This window comes from Hippoglossus hippoglossus, chromosome 1 (genome assembly GCF_009819705.1).
Source record: "Hippoglossus hippoglossus isolate fHipHip1 chromosome 1, fHipHip1.pri, whole genome shotgun sequence".
NCBI lineage: Eukaryota > Metazoa > Chordata > Actinopteri > Pleuronectiformes > Pleuronectidae > Hippoglossus > Hippoglossus hippoglossus.
Window position 1 is genome coordinate 15,800,170 of NC_047151.1, and position 22,237 is coordinate 15,822,406.

Genomic DNA, 22,237 nt, shown 5'->3' on the forward strand with positions numbered 1-22,237 from the left:
CTTAATGTGTGTGTGCTTGTGCTGCCACCCTTATAGTCACCATGGTTACAGGAGATGCCCTGCGGCACCCTAGGGGCCCAACTGTCACCCTAGCTCAGTGCGGTAATTAGGCCCTACACACATGCATGCTGTGCGTGTGTATGTACACACACACAGATGCAGATATAGGCATATTGAGAGAAAACTTAGAAGGGAAGATATATTTAAAAATAGATTCTGACACACAGTATGTAGAAACTTTTGATATGTGATGGCAATGAGAGCAAAGGTTCATCACATTATATTGCTGCCCTTTGTTCACCCTCATTATCCTCCATATCCCCACTCACACACTGAGATACAGCCGCCCCGACTGACAACTGTTGTTCTTCAAAAACCTCTGTATTTCCACATGTCAAAGTCTCCGATGTCTGACCCTTTTCTGCTGTCGCGACAGCTCTGCTAACCTTAGTTACCATGCTTCACCGAGCACCTAAGCTATGTGGCTGGCTGAGAATAGTTTGAGAACGGTCTAGACACCACACACATCCTCTCTATTTCATTCTCCTGCTCCCACATACACACACAAAGTCTGACACATTCGGAGACAAACATGTGAGTCAGTGCCTCCGACGTGCTGGCATGTAGGAAGTGACTGACTCGATACTTTGACATTGACATTGAAGTGCAAAACCAGACCAGGACACAAGACGCAGCCCTCTGTCTCATGCACATGAACATACAGTACATGCATACACACAACAGCATGCATTTATTTTGCATTATGATGCGAGGCAGACTAAATCCTGCGAGACAGCTTCTCTGTTTGGCGTTGCTCCATCGTCTTGACGGCTTTGGTGTCTTACACGCTCCTCTGCTTTTCAACAACCAGGAGAGACAGCCCAGCTGTCTGAAATGCTACTCGTCTTTTAGCTTTTAGGAGGATTTCAGAGTTTGTGCAAGCAGGTGGTCTTGGATTAAATTCTGGAGAAAGAGGTGTCACACGGAGAAACACACACATGCACACACAGATGTATGGCTGAGAGAAACACAGGGAGACCAGCAGAGGAATGTTGCTAGGTGGAATCAGTAGAAAGACTCCCTGAGTGTGTCCTGGAATCAGACGACTTGGAAGTTGCTATGGTTACCATTGGAAGAGGAGAGCACAGGAGAGGAGAGATGGCGGAGTTTAAAAACTGTAGCTACTTGGCTGTCTGCCTGCCTGCAAGATAGAGGGCATTAAGTGTCTGTGTGCATTATTTGTTTGCCACTGCACAAGAAGATGCAAGATACAACATAATTTTTAAGCAGATTGTTTCTTGCAAAAGAATTAACTATACCAAGACAATATCCTGTGAAAATATATGTTATTATAATATGATTTTCCTATCAACAGCTACGAAGGTTTAATTAAGAAGCATCATATATCCAGTTCAATCCAATTAGCATTTACAGTCATTTAACCTAAAACAAACATCTCCAGCAGCCATATTGAAGTGGTATCAATCTTTTCTCTGCAAATTAAATTAGCTGTTGACAACCTTCTTCACACATTTCCCATTCAATGCAAATTTTTATCACATTTATGTTTTCTTAACAATGTCGTTGCAGAAATGTCTCCACTGTTTCCCATTTGCATACAAATGCTTCTCTGTATCCAGAGTTTACAACTTCCTGATTCTTTAAACAGCTTTCATCTCTGCACGGAAATGTGACAGCACAAGTGGGCGATTTTATTGACTCGACTGTGAGTTGTCAGTCGTCAGTCATTTTCGATCATTGACATCTTTCAGGCTAAAATCCCAAAGTGCATGCATGAGAATATCCGGTGAACACTTTGTTTGACAGAAGCTACATATTGCAGTGTACAAGACATGCTCAGACAGAATGTGAGAAAATAGGTGGAGTGACATCCTCCAGCCAAATATTAATAATGCAACACATTTCAAAGCTTTTTTCCCAGTAGGGAAAACAACATTATTTTACCTGTGGCCTGTCTGACAGGCTGCTCGAGAGCTGACAGACATGCAGGGACTGCAGAGAACTGTATTCACACAGACACACACACATATATAGAGATATATATATATATGTGTATGTGTCTGAGAAAGAGAGAGACAGATCTGTCATTTTTTTATTCCAAGTGTGGTATGGTGGTGCTGGCACAGGATGTGATGCGTCTGCCTCACTATACCCCATGGTAGACACGCACACAGATTACTCACACAAACACACACAGACGTCGGCCGGTCTCGCTCCGCTTCTCCTAACTCTGTCAATCGCGATTCCCTGCATCACTCTTCATTTACTTACTACATCCCAATTCCCCCTGTATCCCTCCACACACACACACACACACACACACACACACACACACACACACACACACACACACACACACACACACACACACACACACACACACATGCCAACCTCCCCACGTTTTATTCCTCCCATTCAACATCCATTCCCATCACTCCATTTGTCCATCTCCAAACAGCGCACTATATATGTGTGTATAACGACATCAGGGAGCTAATAAAGCTGAAACGAGGCCAGTAGCAGGAGAATCTCATATGTGGTGAGTGTGTGTGCGTGTGTGTGTGTGTGTGTGTGTGTGTGTGTGTGTGTGTGTGTGTGTGTGTGTGTGAGAGAGAGAGGGAGAGAGAGAGGGTGTATGGCCGGCCTAACAGCTTTTTATCCTGTAGCGGGATACAGTAACTACGCTCTGTCTGCTGTCAAATGGGTTTCCTGAACTCCCGCAGGACATAAAGAGTCCTGCTGAAATTCATCTCTCTCCCCGTCCCTTTTTTATTTTATGTTTTTCCAACTGCTCGACTCCCTCTGCTTAATTTCCCCCAGTTTGGGGATTTCAATTTAATTTCTTTTTCAGAATGTTTTACAAGCTTATAAAATCTGTCATGTTTTTCACCATGGGACACATTTTCACGCTGATGAAAGAAGCATTTTTTTATACGAACGGAGTCATTCTGTTTTTTTATGGATAATTTGGACTACTGGTGTAGTGAAGTTTATAGTGGTATTAGCCAGGCATGATTTTTTTCATCATCAGGGTTTACTGTGGTTGTTTGAAGAAATAGATGTTGGCTAAACATACTTATTTGAATTTCCTATTAAACTGCAACAAAATGAAAACACAGCAAACAATGGAGGAAACAGGGGATTTAAAGACATTACTTTTTAGACACCACTGAGAACGGACAAAATATATTTTTTGATAAAAGAAAAGTCGAACACACGTTTATGTAAAACATAACTGAATGTCTCTATGATAAAAACTCCTTTACCCTCCACTCTTTTTTTCTTGCAGGTAATTTCAATATGTGCTTAACTCCCCACGGTTCCCCCTATAATCTATATCAGTCCGTGTTTCTGCTGTCCAGCTGTCAAAAGCAGAATATATTCTTCCAAAAGATATTCTTCTCCGCCAGCTACCCCACAGTTTGTGAGAAAGAAAAAACAAGATGTTGAAATTATGCACACCCTGAGTCTATATTGCATGTTCCGACCATTGCACATCTCTCAGAGGGAACTCTGATAAGAGATGTGTCAGTGTTGTGAACCAGCGATGCTCCTGCTGGTGTGAAAATAGAAGCTCCAAGATGCTCAGTAGCGCAGTTATCAAAGATGTTGCAACAAAGTGCAGGGGGCGTATATCTCTGTTCTTGAATACCTAGTTTTGCACTTTTTAAAATGTAACTACAAGAGCGCATACATCTGCCAAGGCCCAACATTCCCCTTAAATTTAAAGCTACCACTTATAGACAACAGTTCCCTAAATATGCCTCTTTTTTTTTCAACATCCATCAGTTATTTCCTGGGAAAATTAAAAAATGTTTTCTCACAATGTAAAAGAAACCTGAATTTTCTGCACCTAAATTGAATGGGCTCTTCCCTGACCCATACTGCATCTTCTTAAGAGTAAATTAAAATGTAGACACTAATAATTCTTTACAATTTTGCATCATCACTGAGAGAGTTCACATTTTGCATTTTTAGATGTGATACATTGCGTTGTTGGATTGTTTAGCAGACAGTTGAGTACAGGCCACGAGCACTACTTCTGTGATAAAAGCGTACATTTATGAGGCACTTTAAGAAGCATACATTTCCTAGAAATAACGTTCATAGACAGCTAAACTGTGTTTTCTCAATGACTCCGTGGTGGCAGTGCGATCGCTGGCTGGATCGTGTTCAGAGACAACAGTGTTTTTAGTGAATTGAACGGGCCTCACACCCACAGGATGCCTGTGGTTAGATGGAGGAGAGATTGTGGTTTTTGGTTAAATGCAAGTGAACATGTTGCGTCTGAAGTCATCACAGACTTTTTCCGTGACCACGCAGACGGCGATCTTTCCCTCACTTTCATGTGCTCAGCATAACCAGAAAAAAAGTTTAGTTATGATTTAGTCACTGCAAGTTTGGATACAAATACTTTGTTTGTGAACATTTCACTTATGCCTTCATTATGTTTCCTCCAAAACGTATTTGTTGTTGCAAATTAGTTAATTAGCTAAATATAGTGCGCTAGTAAATAGAGAGATTTCAGACACAGCTTGTTTGTTTGATAAATGCGTTTGGGATTTTCAGACGGCGCTCTATTGTTCTACAACATTCCCTTCATGCAGTGTTTTTTGATAATAATAATAATAAGAGTAATAATGATACTAATGAGGATTTAAATGCTCAGCCATCATCTTACTGTAGGATGTAAGGAAAATAGAAACTCAGGATTCTGCTCCAAAGGCAATGTCATTTAAAATCCCTCTCATATTCATAACAGCATGAATAACAAGAAAAACATGGCCTTACGGCAAAGCTTTCATCAGCTGTATATCCTGTGGCTTCATGCAACGAGATAAGGACGTTAGGATGGAAGGTAATGGCTGGACTCTAAGAGCAGATCACAGGACCAGAGACAGGAGTGGGTTTAAAAGGTTCCATGCAGCCTACAAGATTATGAACAGAATAAATAAACAAACACTGATTCTTGATAAGAGTCTCTGCTTATTATTTGTTCGAGATTCCAAAAAAGCATCTTCTGTGAACCCGAATCCCAGCAGGGGCGGATCCAGGGACGGCCAGGGGGGCACCAGCCCCAACTGAAATGTGATTGGCTCCTGAGTCTTTTTTTAAATATGCACTTGCTTAACAATAGTAATAATAAATATGACAATTTGTTAAGATCTTGCTAAGCTTTTTTGAAGAGAACAAAGAGCTTGAACAAGGAATGGGCTTTACCTTACTGAATCAGGAATTTTGCAGGGATGTTGGACGTATAAAAAATCACCCCCTCAGTGAAAATGTATTCATGGCCAACGTTTAAGAAAAATCCTAGATCCATCACGGCCAAATCCACTCGTGGAAGTGTGCAGGAGTGAGCGCGTGGTAAAAAAAACAACAATGGTCAGATTAAGTCGAAAAAGGATCGTAAAAAATCAGAGGAGTTGGCCGAAGCATTTCTGCTGCCAGCTGAATGATGATCTGGCAGAGACTTGTTGGAAGGGCTCATCCTGATAGTCGAGAGCTGTTGATAAGGGATTGGAGCTCAGGTGTGGAGGAGGATTGGCGGGCGATCAGGAGTGTGGAAACCTCGTCCAGCCACGAGCAGGTGCAAGAATGGAATAGGGACCAAACAAACAAAGCAGGAAAACCAGACAGGAACAGTAACAACAGCAAAAAAAAACCTTAATATCCATATTTCTCCTATCTTATTGTTTATTGGGTATTTGTGTGTCTTAGCTGCCTTGAATGAATATCTGTTCACGTGATGTCTAGGCCTCTGCAGGGCCAAACATTGGGAAAAGGTCTTAAACAGAGAGCTGTAGTGAGCTTTATGGATAATGATAAAATCAGGCGACAATGACATCATAACCCATCATTGTAAATTTTCATGGGTACTGTCGTTTTCTTCTTTGCCCACGAAGGTGTTTCAAAAATATTAAGTGGCAGGTGCCTTAGTGGATGCAGTTTTGTCAGAATGGGGAAAGTAAAGCTCAGGAATTAGCTCCGGATAAGACAGATTTTAGAAATGCTGAAAGGCTGATTGCGCTGAGTTAACACCATGACTGCGAACAATTCCATTCACCGAATTACCCGTGAAGATAAATACTAAAATCTCTCAAAAAATAATACCTGCGAAGATTAAGATAGGATAAGATAATCCTTTACTAGCCCCAGTCAGTGGAGTTGAGTTAAAGGTCTACAGACTAGCTTCCCTTGGAGCTTTCAACCACATCTCACAGTCCTCATCGACAAATAGAATCTCCTCTGGCTTGGTTCAGTTGGTTCACATGAGCTTGGATGGGACGGGGCAAATTGGTCATAAATTGTGGAGTTAGTGGTTCAATCCCTGACGCTTCCTGTCCACATGGGAAAGTGTCCTTGAGCAACATATTAAACCCCAAATTGCTCTAATGAATAATGATGTAGCCACGTCACTTATTTTTTCATATAGTGCAGTTTTTCAATTGATACAGTGACAGTTTGATATATATGAATTTTAATGGTATTATTGGAAAGTAGTAATTAAATCTGCCAAGGAAGTTCTGTTGCTGTTTGTGTGTCTGTTAGCAGGGTTAGAAACTGGTGGAAGGGTATATCAGGCAGTAGCCTTCAGGTCTGAAATGTTCCTGCAGCGTTCTAGAATGTGTAAAAGAAATGTTCGTAGACAGATTTCCGGCGGCACAGTGTCTATAAGTGTTTGTATGTATGTTTAACATACACTCCAGGAAGTGTAAGTGTGTTGAGCGTGTTCCTGCTGTGTTGAAGATGACACGCGCAGCATTGTCGGAATGTCTGACAGCATTCGAATGTTGACTATGCCAGGGCTTTGTGTGTCACTCACTCTCAGACACCTCCTTCGGCTCATGAGGATTAGTTCCCAGCTCTCACTCGCTCTGTAATTATATAGCTCTTTCTACACATCTGCACACAGGCACATGCAGGCAGATGTGCGCGCGCTCTCACAAAATACTTATTCCCTTTTGCATCTGCTGACAGACACATGCGAGCGCTGGCACATATTGCGCACACAAACGCACACATACCCACGCACACACACTCTCAGCCAGCGTCAGCCTCATCAAATCATCAGTCAGTCAGTTATGTTTATATGAGGGATAGAGACGGAGAGACAGAGACGGAGTGAAGGGGGGGGTCTGCCAAACAAAGTGAAAAACATCAGAGAATATAACAACAGCATCACCCACTGCAGCAGCATCAGCTTTCTCTCTTCCTGCCTGCCACAGCTCGGCTTTGTTAGTGAACGGTTTGTTTGTGTGCGCGTGTGTGTGCGTGTGTGTGTGTGTGTGTGTGTGTGTGTGTGTGTGTGTGTGTGTGTGTGTGTGTGTGTGTGTGTGTGTCCGTTTCTGTGTGTGTGTGTGTGCGTTTCTGTGTGTGTGTGTGTGTGTGTGTGTGTGAGAGAGTTACACATTGCAGGGAAGACAGCCAGTAGGCAAGGCGGTATCCAGGCCACTGCCTTGTTTTGATGTGGCCATGCTAATTAAAAAGAAGCGTTTCTGCCAACACAAAGAAAAACACATGAAAAATACAGAGCCGTTTTAGTATGTGTAAAAGGTTGCAAAGGTGTGTGCAGGGGGCACGTGCGCACGTCGTACGTGTGCATGTGTTGCTGGACGCAAGGTCGTAAATGGGGGATTTTATTGCCGATGTTTTTATGTTTTTTGGGCTGCTGGGTAAACACATTGGCAGAGGAGGAGAGGGGGAAAAAAAGCGGAGAAGGAGCTGGAGGTACTGGGGACATAAGGGAGTCTTTTTTGGATCTGACTCAGACGACTGGCTCAGACAGAATGGTGACGTCAGCACAGGCTTTACTGAGGATGGAGGGATTGAGGGAGAAACAGGGAGGCTAGAGATGACGCCCTGAGGGAGGCAGGGATGAGAAAGATATTAAGGAGGGAGACGACAGAGGGGGAGAAAGATCCCGGCAATAAGAGGCCTACCACATATATCTGGGTGTGACTTCAGAAACTGCAGCTAAGTGGGTTTAAGATAGATAAACAGACAGCAGAAAAAAGAACAGACAGTGGAAATGAGAGACAAAGAAAGAGGAGCAGAGAGGAATAATTCCTTGGTTGGAGGGATGAAGAAGAGCTGAAAAAGAAATTGCTTTATTATCTTGGCTTAAGAAAAAAAAAAGATGAAAAAAAGGGAAAAAGAAAGTTTGTGCAGACAAAAATAGCAGGAGTGATAGCAGAGAGATAGAGCGGGCAGAGGATTATGTCAAATCTTTGCTCTGTACCCTGTATTTAAAATACCAGTCAATAACCTTCAGTGTTTTATGACTCAGCCGTGAATGTTCTGAGAACAGGGGCTGTTTTTTGCACTATCATAAAGCAGAAATACAAACACATTTTCTCATTTTTGCTCTCTTTGAACACACGCATCCCTTTTTTCTCCTACACTCCCTGTTGGCTGCATCGTAGTTATTTATGCATATCTTGACTCTGTATAGTGACTTTTTGATGTATATGAGCATTTTCTTTGCGTCTGTTGGAGTTTTTCCCTTTCGTCTGTAGGAAAACATTTTTTTAAAGTCCTTTGGGTGTCACAGTGTTACCCGAGTTTCTTTCCCTTCAATAGGCTTGATGGATTGGTCATCACACACACACACCAACTGTGACGTAGACAGAACGCCTCTTCCTTTCATACTCGTGTTTGAGGTGCACTGACTCTCTGCGTAAAGGTCTGTCTTCTAAACGATAGGTGTCGCCGCTGAGAAAAATACAAATGCGAAGAAGAAACACAAAGGGAACAGTTTTGGCACTGAGTTGCCTCCTCCAGGAGGACTGCTTTGCGCTCAGGTTTTTCCATAGTTTCCTGCAGAATCCCTTTTTTAAAGTTTTCATCTGGAAATGATGAATCCTACATTTGCACCTGTGGCATTACATTTGAGTTTTAAAGCTGTGTCTCAATTCGGGGTCGCATCCTTCGGAGGCCGATTGCTTCCCATTGGAGCAAGAGACTGTCCCATTTCAAAGGCTCCTCCAAATGCCGCCGACAAATGTGTCCTTGTATCTCTGAGAAACGAAGGCTCCGACACTGTGATCCTTCCCATTCCAACATGTCCCAGGATTCATTGCGCTTTTTTGACGAACGATTTTTCAAAGTAATGGCAAACGACAAGATGTCCAAGAGTATTACACTTCAACTCAACGGAACAGCTAATGGTACACACGTTAAATAAACCAAGGGGCATTAAAACCTACTCATCATGTCCAACTGCAGCTCTGTTGCTAGGCGACAGCTGTAAGGGTGGGACGAGCTGGTGATGCCGATCACGGAAAGCCTCAGTAGATCAGACTGTTTATTTTCCATTGGGCCTTTGCGGTCTACGCACAAAGACCGCCTCCTTTGTGGGCTGGGTAGAATGTGTCCCCCGAAGGAGCTTGACTCTGAATTGGGACAGAGCTTAAGTTACACGCGAATCGCATGTTCTCATGTCTCAGTGTGATGACATCATAACAAATGGCAGATTTTTTTTGTTGTGCTAGCAAACACGGAAGGATCGATAATTGGAGTTTTTTTTTTCTGATTCACTAATGTGATCGTGCCAGTCGTGTCCATCGGTGGGTGTTGTGAAGAAAGTTGTCAGTTTTGTGCCCCCCCCCCAGTCCACAACTTTGCACTGATGACAGGTGACCGATGATGAAGGCACCGGGGCAAGAAATTAAAAAGCACGGAGGCGAGAAAAGCGAAGGGAGGACGAGGGTAGAGAAGACTGGCTGGTTATTGTTATTAGAATATGACAGACGTCGCAACACACCGAGTTTGAAACCTTTCAAACTCCAGTCACCCCTCGCTTGACCTGGGACACACTGGTCAACAATAGATACCGTTATACACGGCCCGTCACAGAGAGGTGGTTCCATTTCCCCTACATACGTTCCACGTGTTATATCTGACTATTGAATAAAAATTAAATTATCTCTCATGCATATTTCATTATGCAAATTGTTGAATGTGATTCTGAAAGAAGGGAGACTTGAGGGGTTTGGCATGCTCATTAAAAAGTATCTCAGTGGAAGAATCGGAATGTTTTTAATATAAATGTCGCCTGTTTGACAGGTGCGCGGAGAGGGAGAGAGGGAGAGAGAACAGTGGTACTAATTGAAAGGAAATATTGGGACGAGAGGGGAAATGGCTCATCAGCCCTCTTACATTGGCTATAGATACATTTATTTTGCTGTAACTTATGGTTATATACTAAAGGCTTATTGTCCAATGTAACGGCTGACAAATAACGCCACCAATAGTTTTTATCGCTGTAAGCCTTGTTTGTACTCTGCGATTCTGCCTCATGGGTGTAAAATTTCAGGGAAAATGAAGGCTTGATTTAGGGCATAAAGGAAAAACACGTGCAACAACAGGAGAAAGAGGATACATGATTGTTTTTCCCCTTGTAGCAATCAGTAGCTTTAAGTATGTGTAATATGTTTTCATCATATCTCAATATCATGTGCAATATCCCATATTACTTATCAATGCTACTTACTGCCTCTTTGTTTAATATTGGTTTTACTGTCTCATGTAACTTCCTTAGCTTATTTTATTCTCCTATATTATTTATATTGTTATTAGGCAATGGTTCTGCATTACTCAGTGTACACTTTATATGTATATTTCATTTACAACACACTTTGTACTTTTTTCACTTATATTTTTAGACTTGATACTCTTGTTTTATTTACTGTATTCTATTCGTTTCTATATTGTTGATACTGCAATGGGGCAAGCTGGCACAATAATTTCCTTCGGGATTAATAAAGTCTCATTTGATCTTATCTGGACAGTAACACATCCGAGCAACTGTGGAAACTCTATTGATATTAAGAAAAAGAGCCCGAGAGCTCCGTCGCCAGAGGAGGCAAAGATGGCCAAGAGGGAGAGTGATAGAAAACAACCGCAAACATAAGTGAACCTTGGATGGGCATTCGCTCGACGGTTTTAGCTGCACTATTTCACCCTTGCATTGGACAGTAGACAGACTGAGAGTGGTAGCCATGTTCTAACGGTAACACCACATGTAAAACCAAGGCGGGAAAAGTTGTCTGTTTTCCCTTAAAGGTAAATCTATTCCCGTCCCGAGCCCTTCATCCTCGTTCTCGCACGCAACATGTTCTTCATTCACGTTATTTCAATAATTAATTTAAATCAGCAAACACCACTGAGATGAAGTGGTTCTTCTGGGTGGGCCAGCATCGTATGTTATTACATGTATCTATCATGGTGATGTATGGGCTCCAACTGCCCCCCAACAAATCATCCACGGTTGTGCTGCGGAGCGGCCTCTGCATGTTTAATTCACACATAAATGTCATGTGTGTATTTTTACGCATTTATGACTGCGACCGCACACGCACGCTCACACAAGCCCTCAGAGGCACATAGTACATACACATAGTGCGGCGCCTTAGGTAACCTGTGTTAATACGAGTGAGAAATACTTACTTTTTGTGTGTCAGGTGAGAGCGAGCCCCTCTGATAATTAGAATTAATTATCTAAAGACTGGGGGCAGGATACTCTTAAAGGCATAGGTTGTTGTTCTCACTGCACACACACATACACACACACACACACACACACACACACACACACACACACACACACACACACACACACACACACACACACACACACACACACACACACACACACACACACACACACACACACACACACACACACACACATGCCTGAAGTGCCCTTGCACATTCCTGCAGTAGCCACTATGGATCACCTTTTGTAGAGCTGAACACAATGATTGTATTAGTGTATACTGTTCAGTGCAGGTGTATCGGTGTCTGTTCTCTTGTCAGTCTGAAGGATCCTTCAACACAGATGACTCTTGAGTCTCCGGGTGAATAGTGAATTATATGAGAGGATATAATCCCTCTCATTGTACATCACATACTGTAAATGTCAGGGTCTTTACTAAAGTGTTTCAGCCTTCAAAACACACTTTCAGTCGTTTGTTGTGGGAATATATTATTGCTCCTGCTCGTGTTCAGCTAACATATCTGCCTCTTTACCCATCTTCCCCGTGCAGATGCAACAACCGCACCCAGTGTGCAGTGGTGGCTGGGCCTGATGTCTTCCCTGACCCCTGCCCCGGCACATACAAATACCTGGAGGTCCAGTATGAGTGTGTCCCTTACAGTAAGTGATCTTCTGTTTTTACTATTGCAGCATTTTATGATCTCATCTGAGTTTGCATGTTCTCCCACTGTTTGCATTGTTTTTCTCTGGGTATGATTGAAAATTGGAGTTATTATCATTTGAATGCGTCTAAGGGGGCGTTTTCAACACCTGGTTGTCTGAACTAAGGTCTAAATCAAGGTTCAAGTATTTGTTACATTTGATTACCACTTCAGGCGCAGTACTTGACACTAGTTTGAATGCAAGTGGACATTCTTGTCGAAGACTACAAGTAATCCTTCGAGCCTGGTTAACTCATTTTGAACTCATTTTGAATTGTTCCAAAAGATTAAACTATCCCAAAAACTTTTATTCACACTGCAAACGAACCATGATTCAGTTTGATCCAGACCAAGACCACCTGCTTTGTTCAGACACAATTTCCATCCATTTCTCGCACCTATTATTTGGGTTCGGACTAAGCTGAAAACTCCACGGATTGGAACCACACAAGTTAGGTGTGAAATCCCCCTTAAAAACTGTCAGTGTCTATTTTAAACTCTTTATACATATTTGTTTTCTAAACTTAGTGTAAATCGTCCAGTTTTTCATCTTGAATGAGCACCAACAATATTTAGTTTTAATGAAAAATGAACACCAGTAATTTGACTGCCAGATTAAGTCCATGTGGGAATCTGTGAGGACACAGCTCTCTCAAAAAGTCAGAGGGTTGATGGATGACAAAGACGGATCGGCTCAAATGATGACAGATGCTGATGTGACCTTTGACCGTGTGATAACACACTGGGGGAGGTTGTATCCACTGAAGTGAAACACTATTGGGCCATGCCTGTAAAACAAAACTTTTTTCTTTTTACTAATATAGTTTCCCCCCGGAAAAATCTAGGTTATAGCTTTCTGCATAATGAATACATAAGGGTTCAGGTTGGAGATGTGGATTAAAGACATCTATTTGTCATTGATGTTTGTTTCACGCTACTTTCCAGCCTGGAGGGTTTGTCTAAAGGCAAAACTATAATGCAGCTGCTGCGTCTGTTCTTTGAAAAAGTTTAAACTCAAATGATGTCCCTCGTGTTTCCTCTAGTTATTTTCACATCATAGCGATGAAAACTACTTTGTTCATATGGAAATTAAGTTCAATTTCGATTCCCACCTTATCAGGGTGGAAAACCTCAACAGACGACAACCGAGTAACTGGAAACTCAAATTGTGATTGAGGAAAAAAAAAAGAAGAATTAGAGATTCTCCGATACCATTTCTCCCTGCGCGATACCGATAGCTTGACTTTAATTGTCTGCCGATACAGAGTACGCTTCTACTTGGTGTTGTCTGAAAGAAAAAAACATACAGAGCATTTTTATTATCTAGTTTTACAGACATAACTGAAAAAGAATACAAATAGATAAATCTAGAAATATGGAACTATTTCCTTCTTTGAATAGCTAGTTAAGTGCACTTCCAGGGTGACACCATACTAGCTCTGACAAATGCTACACTACCTGAAATCCGAAAATTGCAGTTTCATCTGGATGAAACTAATATCGTGGTATCGGAATAATACTGTGTTCTTCCCAAAATTATATTACTTAAAAAATGCATTGAAAGAAGATATACACAATATATTAGGAGGAGAATCACTGAGGTGAGAAGATCATAGACAGGAATGTAGAGACAACTTTTTCAGACCTGCTGCTCAAATATAACACTTGAAAATCCTTTTTAGTTTTAAATATAAACTTGAACTGAATAGCTGTTCCATATAACATGACCTTGATACACGTCCTCCTATGTACGCTCACATGAATGTAGATTCAGGATGTGTGTATGTTGAGAAATGAACACGTGTCCATTTTTGGACACACACTGCACTGTATCTTACTCTTGACATATTTTTTTGGCTATAAACGGCTCCGCGGTGGAACAGTTATAAGTCATGAAAGACAGGAGGACATACACGGGTGGAGTTGAGGTATATATATACGATTTATTTAAAGCAAAAAAAAAAGGCCATTAATCTTGTCTGTAATTCTTATTTTCGCCAAAATAAATAAAATTGAAAAAAGTAGACTCAGATATGAAGCTCGGATACAAACTTTGATTGGAATAAATGTGTGGACGTTTTTATGCATGTTTCCTTGTGCATAAATCACTGTTATGTATTTAGATTGTTTCTAATATGTCTAACGCTGTCTGAGTGTAGAGTCTTGGCACCACGGTCCATACAGGCGGCCAAGGTGATCTCCCACACTGAAGCATTCAATTATGTCTGGCTAAACGGCTCTTGCCTGGCGTCTAGAATGACCAGCAGATTAAATAATAGGACTATCAGAGCCCTCTCTGGAGCAGATGGAAACTCAACCTGATACCTGCTTAATGCCCCACCAGGCGCATGCACGCACACACACACACACACACACACACACACACACACGTGGAAGCATCGAAGCATTGAGTGTTTGTCAGTGTGTGTTTTCGCTCGTGTCTCATCCTTTCATTAGAAACTTGCTCGCTCTTTATCTTCGATAGAAATGCATGTGTGAAAATGAAAACTTGTTTCATAGATTCATCACTGTGAAGAGCAGCTGTGGTAGAAACTGAGCGAGACCAGGGAGACGAGTTGCGTTTGGTGATCTGATAAACAATGGGCCTGTCGGGGGTAACGTTTCGACCCGTAAAAATAGACAGCATCCGAAACCAAAGTCATTGGAGAGCTCGGTTAACAGAGGGAGGAACGTAGGGAGAGAGAGAGAGAGAGAGAGAGATAAAGCACTGGAGAGAAAGAGAGGGAGAGACTTTGACAGTACATTAGCAGGATCTGTGTACTGACTAAGTGTTCAGGCTGGATCAGGTAGCGCTGTGATACACTACCTGGCTCCTGTGGGTGTGTTTAGCCTTGAGAAATGTTGCAGGGGAAAAATAGATGTTGTATAGAGGTGAAACAAGGCCTCGGATACTGCGACTCCACACTTTACATTGTTTTGCCTGAGAATACATAAAGGCTGTCCTCCGCCCGACCCCTCGGTATCAACCCCTCGAATATTTATAAAATCATTTTTTCTTTTAAAAGCCACAGTAATGTCTGAACCTCTGAACAAGATACTCTGCTGCTGTTCGCTGACATTCAGGCCGGAGATCCAGCCGTCTACAATCAAGCTGACGTGCTTGACATAGCAAATCAATGCTGCCGCGCTGCATTGTTGTGAAAGATACATTTTGCGAGACATTAAGCGGTGAAATATCTCCATAATGTTGCCGTAAATCAAGAGGGATCGATAAAAGAGGCTTGTTTTTCTGAAATATGCGACAGCATACTCAAACTGTCGCATTCTTAAAACACGCCGAGCTACGACGACCAACAAATCATCGTATCTACATGCGAGGGCCGGGGTTGGCTTTACAGTGCTCAAATGACTGTAACATCGGGGGACATCCATTACTCAGAAGGGTCTCCCTGGTGGCGCCGGTCGTTGAGCGTAAACACCTGACCCCCACCCACCCACCCACCCACCCCAGGCGATAACCTCTGAGGGCCAGGTGTCGCTCATCACTAAAAACCGCTGTGCAGGAAAGAAAATGAGTGGCGCTCCGTGGAGACCGCGGCTTCAGCACCGTACGTCTCCTGAGCGCTGATGTTCAGGTTGAGCTGGTGTGTTTCCCACTGCATGGATATTGTAAACAAATCTGTGGGTTGTAGAACAGGTAATTCAATTATGCACAGCTCAGTTTTCAGTGGGAATTTGTCGTTCCCCCTCACCTGGTTTTTTTTTTCTTGATGATTTTTTGGCTCGCTCTACCTTCACAACTCTTCATGTCTCCTCCCTGAACTGCAGGTTTATGGGCCCCTTTCCAAGAATCTGGAGCTCTCTCCCTCTCCGCGGCTCTCTGTGGTGTGAGTGTGTAGCAGTCGTGTGCCAAACTAGCCAGCTAGCTTTGGCAGTAATTAGCCACATGTGTATACCTCCTCATAGCGCTGCAGGCAAACTATAAATATCCATACATTAGCACATCGCCGAACAGACTGTTTCCTCGGAGGTGGCTCTTGTCCATGGATACGTTTAATCTCTACAAGTATGCTATATGCCACACAAGAAAATGAAAATGATGAGATGCATTGTTTCATTCATGTTCGTCCATTTATAAAAAAAATTGAATCTTTCGATTATGTCTGTCCATTCTCTAATCTTCAGACCCTGGTTCTCAACTGCCGTTATGAAGCAATTAGCCTACTACCACATTAAGTGTATTAAACAGAGAAAACCAGTGATATGTTATGCAATACCCACGCAGTCTATTTTGGACAATAGACGTTGGCTCCACAGGAAAGCTAATTAAAAGATAAAATCACCTTCTTGTCTGTCCAATTAAAGACTTCTGTCAGATTGGACCCTTGGAATAACTTCATCATGATGACATGAGAACAGCTGTGTGTGTGTGTGTGTGTGTGTGTGTGTGTGTGTGTGTGTGTGTGTGTGTTTGCACATGTCGTGGAAACAACTGTTCGCTGGCAGAGTTCTATCCCTGTGTGTGTGGGCACGTTCGTTGGTGTGCGTCTCTCTGCATGGACACTATATGTGTGCGCACACATATGCGGGCGGCATTTTTTTTAGTGTCTCCCAGAGAGAGCGAGAGAAAGATGGAAGGGAACCAAAAAGACAGAAGGAGAGAGAGACGGAGCGAGGGAGCACGAGCCACAGCTGAAACAGAGATAGAGAGAAATGGGTTAGACGAGGCCAGCAGACGAGGAACAGAGAGAATGAATTAACTGATAAAAAGACACAGTTAAAGGGGTGGACAGGGTTTGGGGTTGGGTGAAGTGGTAGAAATGCAGGGGACATAACAGAGGGAGTGGACGAGGAGAGAGGCGCGGTATGAAAACGATGAAAGGGGATGGCAGGTGAGGATGAGAGAAAGAAGAGGATAATGGACGGGGAAAAGATGAAAAACGTCCGTGTCCGCAAATGACCTTGGGCTGCAGCCGGCTGAGCTGATTGGAGATCAGAGATAATAGTGGTGAGGCTGCTGTCGCCACTCGTTGTCTGCAGACTCAGGCACGCTTCTGTGCCCCACCCATGCACACATTAACACACACTCATGAGCATACACGCCGCCTTCCCTCCACGACGAATACATCCTTAATAAACCATACGTTTTCAATAAAAATGCTAATTATCTTTACACCGCAGCACATTCAGATTAACACTGGGTCTGCGCGTGTGTGCGCGTGTGTGTGTGGGACGTGTATGAGAAATGGGAAATGGAACGAACGAGGTGAAAAGACAGCGCAGGCAGAGTCAGAGCCGTTCATGTGATTACAGACATTCAAGATACTTTTGCAGATATTAATGAATATTTAGATGGTTTTTAATGAAACTAAACAAGGCTGTTGGTGTTATTGTTCCGCTATTGCTTTCTAATAATCATTCACTCAGCCTCACTAGGAATGAATGGACAAAATAATGTTTTCCTCTGTAGCTGCAGAACTAACCATTCAATATGCAGCCTAAGTGGTTTCTCAAATGATCAGTCAAAGATACTGGACGAATAAAAACGTGCCGCACGTCTGCAGGTTTCAATTATGGGGAAACAAACACGTAAAAAGATAGAGAGAAGATGCTTTTCTTGTTGACGTTTTCGTAGGAACCATTTTTTCTGCGAGGTGTTTCACTCCGTATTTTTCCTCCCTATTCTCACAGTTTCTGAATTAGCACAAAAGACTTCTCATCTATTGCACCGCTATGCGCCGCTCCAGCTAACCTTGACAGAACCTTGAGGTTTCAACAAATGTCTCGGCAACCTACATTCACTCTGTCAAGTCCATGTGCGCTGAGAGATGAATGACTGCGATTTGTGGAAAAATACTCTCATTTCTTACCCTTGTCATAGAGATTAAAAACAGATGCCTCACAAAAAATAAAAAATCCTGCAATGAGCTCAGCAACAGCACAAATTGAATGACATTTGTTTGACATTTCGCGTGCCATTTGGTCTACTTGTTGCTGCCACACTTTTTCATTCGAAATCTATTAGTCTCCGGCAACCTTGAACTCTGCATGTTTTCCTTTTGGCGTCAGCAAGGTTTTGTGGGAGCCTCAGGTGAAGCTGCCTCCTTGTTGTTGGGTGTCATTAATCCCTGTCGTCTCAACCGCGATGTGTCTCTCTGTATTGTTTATACGTGTGCGTGCCAGTACATGTGTGTGTCTGTCGCACAAACACATCTGTTTAAACACACTCTCTGCTTTTCTTTTTCTTTCTCTCAAGGGAACTGCTTCCCCGTGGCGAAGCGTTACCTATCTTAACTCGGGACAGCACACGCTTGTTCACTCTTGTTTTAGGTTGAACACGATCTCCTTCCATAGATTGCTTATTTATCGGGAGTTGTGCTAAGCCGCACCAGTTACCATGCATTTTTCATGAGCCTAGGATTTAATGGTGGTGTGTGTGTGTGTGTGTTTCTGTATGTCACATGTGTTTGTGTACGTCTTGTGGTTGGTGGTGAGATTAGGCTTTAATGTGTTAAAGAATTCATGCATGTACTGTGCAATATGTAGTGCACTTGTGCTATATATAAACATGTGCCGGTCGGAAGTCTCTCTGAACACTTTCCCTTTGAGGACTCTGCCTGTCTCCTCTCCTCTTCCTCTTCCTCTTCCTCTCCTCTCCTCTCCTCTCCTCTCCTCTCCCTCTTCCTCTCCTCTCCTCTCCTCTCCTCTCCTCTCCTCTCCTCTCCTCTCCCTCTTCCTCTCCTCTCCTCTCCTCTCCTCTCCTCTCCTCTCCCTCTTCCTCTCCTCTCCTCTCCTCTTCCTCGCTCTCCAGGGACCAGCTCCATTCAGCAGCTCTTGACACACAAGGCCATGGCCTGCACATAAGCGGCCTTATAGCAAGGCCGTTTCACCCCTCTATTGAAAGAGACCTCCAAAGGGCCCTTGACTAACTTGCAAGAATTTAATAATTCACTTCAAAACTATATAGGCCTACACTTATTGGAAACAAACCACTACAGCACAGAAGAGTGGCATTTTTTTTATTTCATAGTAAGGAAACACACTTTTTGAACACTCAACATAATCCAGTGTTGGAGCTGCAGGGGGCTCGCACGGCTCTGCTCTCTCCCTCACCTGACGATAGCACCGCGGGGGGCACTCTGGGCTCTTCTTCACCTGACGCCAAAGCCGCGGGGCACACAGTGGTGTCCCTCTCATCTAATGCTGACACGACTGGGTTGTTTCCCTCATCCGTCTTGTAGTCTTCCTGTTGATCACAGTCTTCACAATCAGATAGGACTGATTCATCTTCGTCAGTCATGCTTTTGGCTTTTAAATCAGCGGTGACAGCCTATGTGCGGCCAGAAAATGTTCAGTCAAAATACCAGTCCACATGTATTTTCCTCATTGTTCAGCCCTTTTATTCATGACTCTGCATTTATGACTGTTTTGTGGCCGACTTTTTTTCTCTGTGTGGAGCTATAGTATATTTTTAACAAGCCACAGATTCACAAACTACACATTCCCTTCAGGGGACGTAAAAAAACCTAAGTAAAAAAAAGATAGTGATCGTTCTGATTCTGAAAGAAACTCTCTCGCACTCTGATTGGCTGTACTTTGTGTAGATATTAAGCCTGCTCGAGATCTCGTCGGAGGAGACGACATGTTGGCGTCTCTGAAGAATTCACACACAGCGATGGTGACTGCCCATCGAACACAATTTGTCTGCAATCTGGGGCTCTTGTTGGCGAGTTCCAAAATTTGTCTGCAAAGCTGGCAAAGACGGGTGTTCGTCACTGTGACCACTCAAAGTAACATCTTATAGACGCCGGTGGTTTCTTACCAACTCGCCATTGTTGAAATTTCTTCTTTGTGTCTCATGGTCATCTCACCTGCACTATTAGCTGCACTGCCCCCCCCACAATTTCTGATGGTACTGCTCCCTTTTTTTCCCAATTTCGTATGTATGACGAAATTTACACAGAGTACAGGCACAAGACTCCGTCCTTTTCCATATGTGAATCTAACATCGACTTTAAATGAGCCTTAAAAATCTCTGTATACATTTAAATGGTTTATTGGAGAACTAACTTCAACACGGCTGATAGGATTGACCTTTACGACTTATACCTTTAATACTGTAGATATGGTGGCAAAGCCCATTTGGACTGTAGGGACTGGGGGAGGATAAACTTTACAGCCCAGTATGGTGTTTGTTGTTACTTGAGGGAATTCTTAAAGCCAGCTGATACAAAGCATTTATTAAATGCAGAAAGATGCAGTAGAAAGGTTAGGCTTCTTCCTAATTCAGTTTTTAATTAAGGGAATTGTTGAGCCATCCGTAATGCTGAAAATGCACATAATGCATTTAAGATGAAGTCTGAAAATCCACCTTGATTGATGTAAACCAATCCTTGCACATTTTTTTTATGGGAGGGTAGGGCCCCACTTTAGCTCCTGAAACGGGCCCCCAGATGCTTTAGGCCGCCTGTGGGCCTGCAGGATTAGGTTTCTGCCATGTTCACATTCCACTTATTCCCCCAGGGAGCAAGGTGGAATGGAATTCATATGTTTAAGATGCTCTAAGCAAGTGTGCACACTTCACTGGGAGGCGACATGAGCAACCCACCTCTGAAGCTCTAAGGATAACGCTTTGAATATAATAGAGCAGGATTTTTGATGTTTTGGTTGAAGAAAACCAGTGCATTCAGACTGCCTCCACTTCCACACACACACACACACACACACACACTCACACACAGGTGTTTGTACACTCACACACAAGTAGGTGACACACACAAAGCATCAGCTCACCCACTGTGCATCAGGAAGCATTACAATGTGGCAGTTTTGGCTGCTCTACTGAAATGCAGACCCAGTAATCAAATCGTTTTGTGCTTTTCATCACTCCGTTGCTTTTAGCAAACATTAAAGAACTCATTATATCAGGTCATTTTCTATTGCTGTATTTTGTCCTGCACTCAGAATAGGGACCACCACGGATACTATGAATACGAGTGTGTTGTTTCATGTGGTCCTGTGGTCTTGTGCTTTGGCTCTCAGTGCCCGGCTCCCTCTGTCTGTGTCTGCACGGGGCACGTTGGTGTCGGTTCCCCCATGTGTCTCCATGTGTGACACATGTGAGATGCATTACTGTCAGATCGCCTCCCCGTTGCAGCGCAGTCTCCTCAGACGCTTACGTAATGTTATTACCAATCGCACATGGAGAGCATCCTGGCACTCTCACATGGTTAGGATGAAATATGAGAACGATTATGGAGATCTGAGATTGTATTATCACGATTTCCTTATTATTGCATCATTAATCTATTTTTGTCTTTTGTCTCCATCTCTCTCTTTCTCTCTTTCCTCTTCAAATATTTCGCCTGTGGCTCGCGCAGAAGTGGAACAGAAAGGTAAGTCTGAAACGTGCAGGCCCTCACTCACTCACATGTACACATGCTCAAAATCCGGGGCTGGGCGTCACTTTTTGGTGCCAGCGCCTGAAGCGCTTTGTACCTCGTGGCAGAATGACATCTCTTTCAAAGTCACTGCAGCTGTATTAAGAGAGCTTGATCTCAGCATATAGAGGCAATTTAGAAACACTGGTTCTCATTAGACACACTCTAGGCCCATATTATTCCATGGTATCGTGTAGAATGTCACTTAACAAACTCTCCACGGGTGGAGCACACTTTTTATGATGAGCCAATGAACAGAGAATTACATTGACATTTAATATTTCAAATGATATGAAAATTACGCCAGCGCTTTGAATAGCCAATGAAAATTCAATCAATATTCCCAGGGCTCCGCGTGGGATCAGGAATTATATTACTGAGAAGAATGGGAAAACCACAATGCACATCTGGCGTGTCTGTGTGTGTCTGCCGTGTGTGCGTGCATATGTGTGACAGCATTCCAGTTAAATTACAAAGGTCCCTACGACTCTGGTCGCACTGGCTTCCCAGAATTTACTACATCTCCCACATCACTCATAAAACATAACCCCAGTATTCCAGGATGGGAATACCAAGCACGGAGTGGGGAATGAATTACTGTAACAATTGCAGAA

The 22,237-nt window shown here is 43.0% G+C and overlaps 1 protein-coding gene across 14 annotated transcripts in view; it reads left to right on the forward strand.

Annotated features, from left to right (window-relative positions):
* The window catches only part of adgrl3.1 (adhesion G protein-coupled receptor L3.1), a 123,901-nt gene that overhangs the window by 42,440 nt on the left and 59,224 nt on the right, over positions 1-22,237 (forward strand). For all 14 annotated transcript variants that reach the window (XM_034584511.1, XM_034584607.1, XM_034584615.1 and 11 more), the window contains exons 5-6: positions 12,072-12,181; positions 21,564-21,578. In XM_034584511.1, the coding sequence (XP_034440402.1) occupies positions 12,072-12,181; positions 21,564-21,578 (125 nt within the window). The remainder of the gene's footprint in view (positions 1-12,071; positions 12,182-21,563; positions 21,579-22,237) is intronic.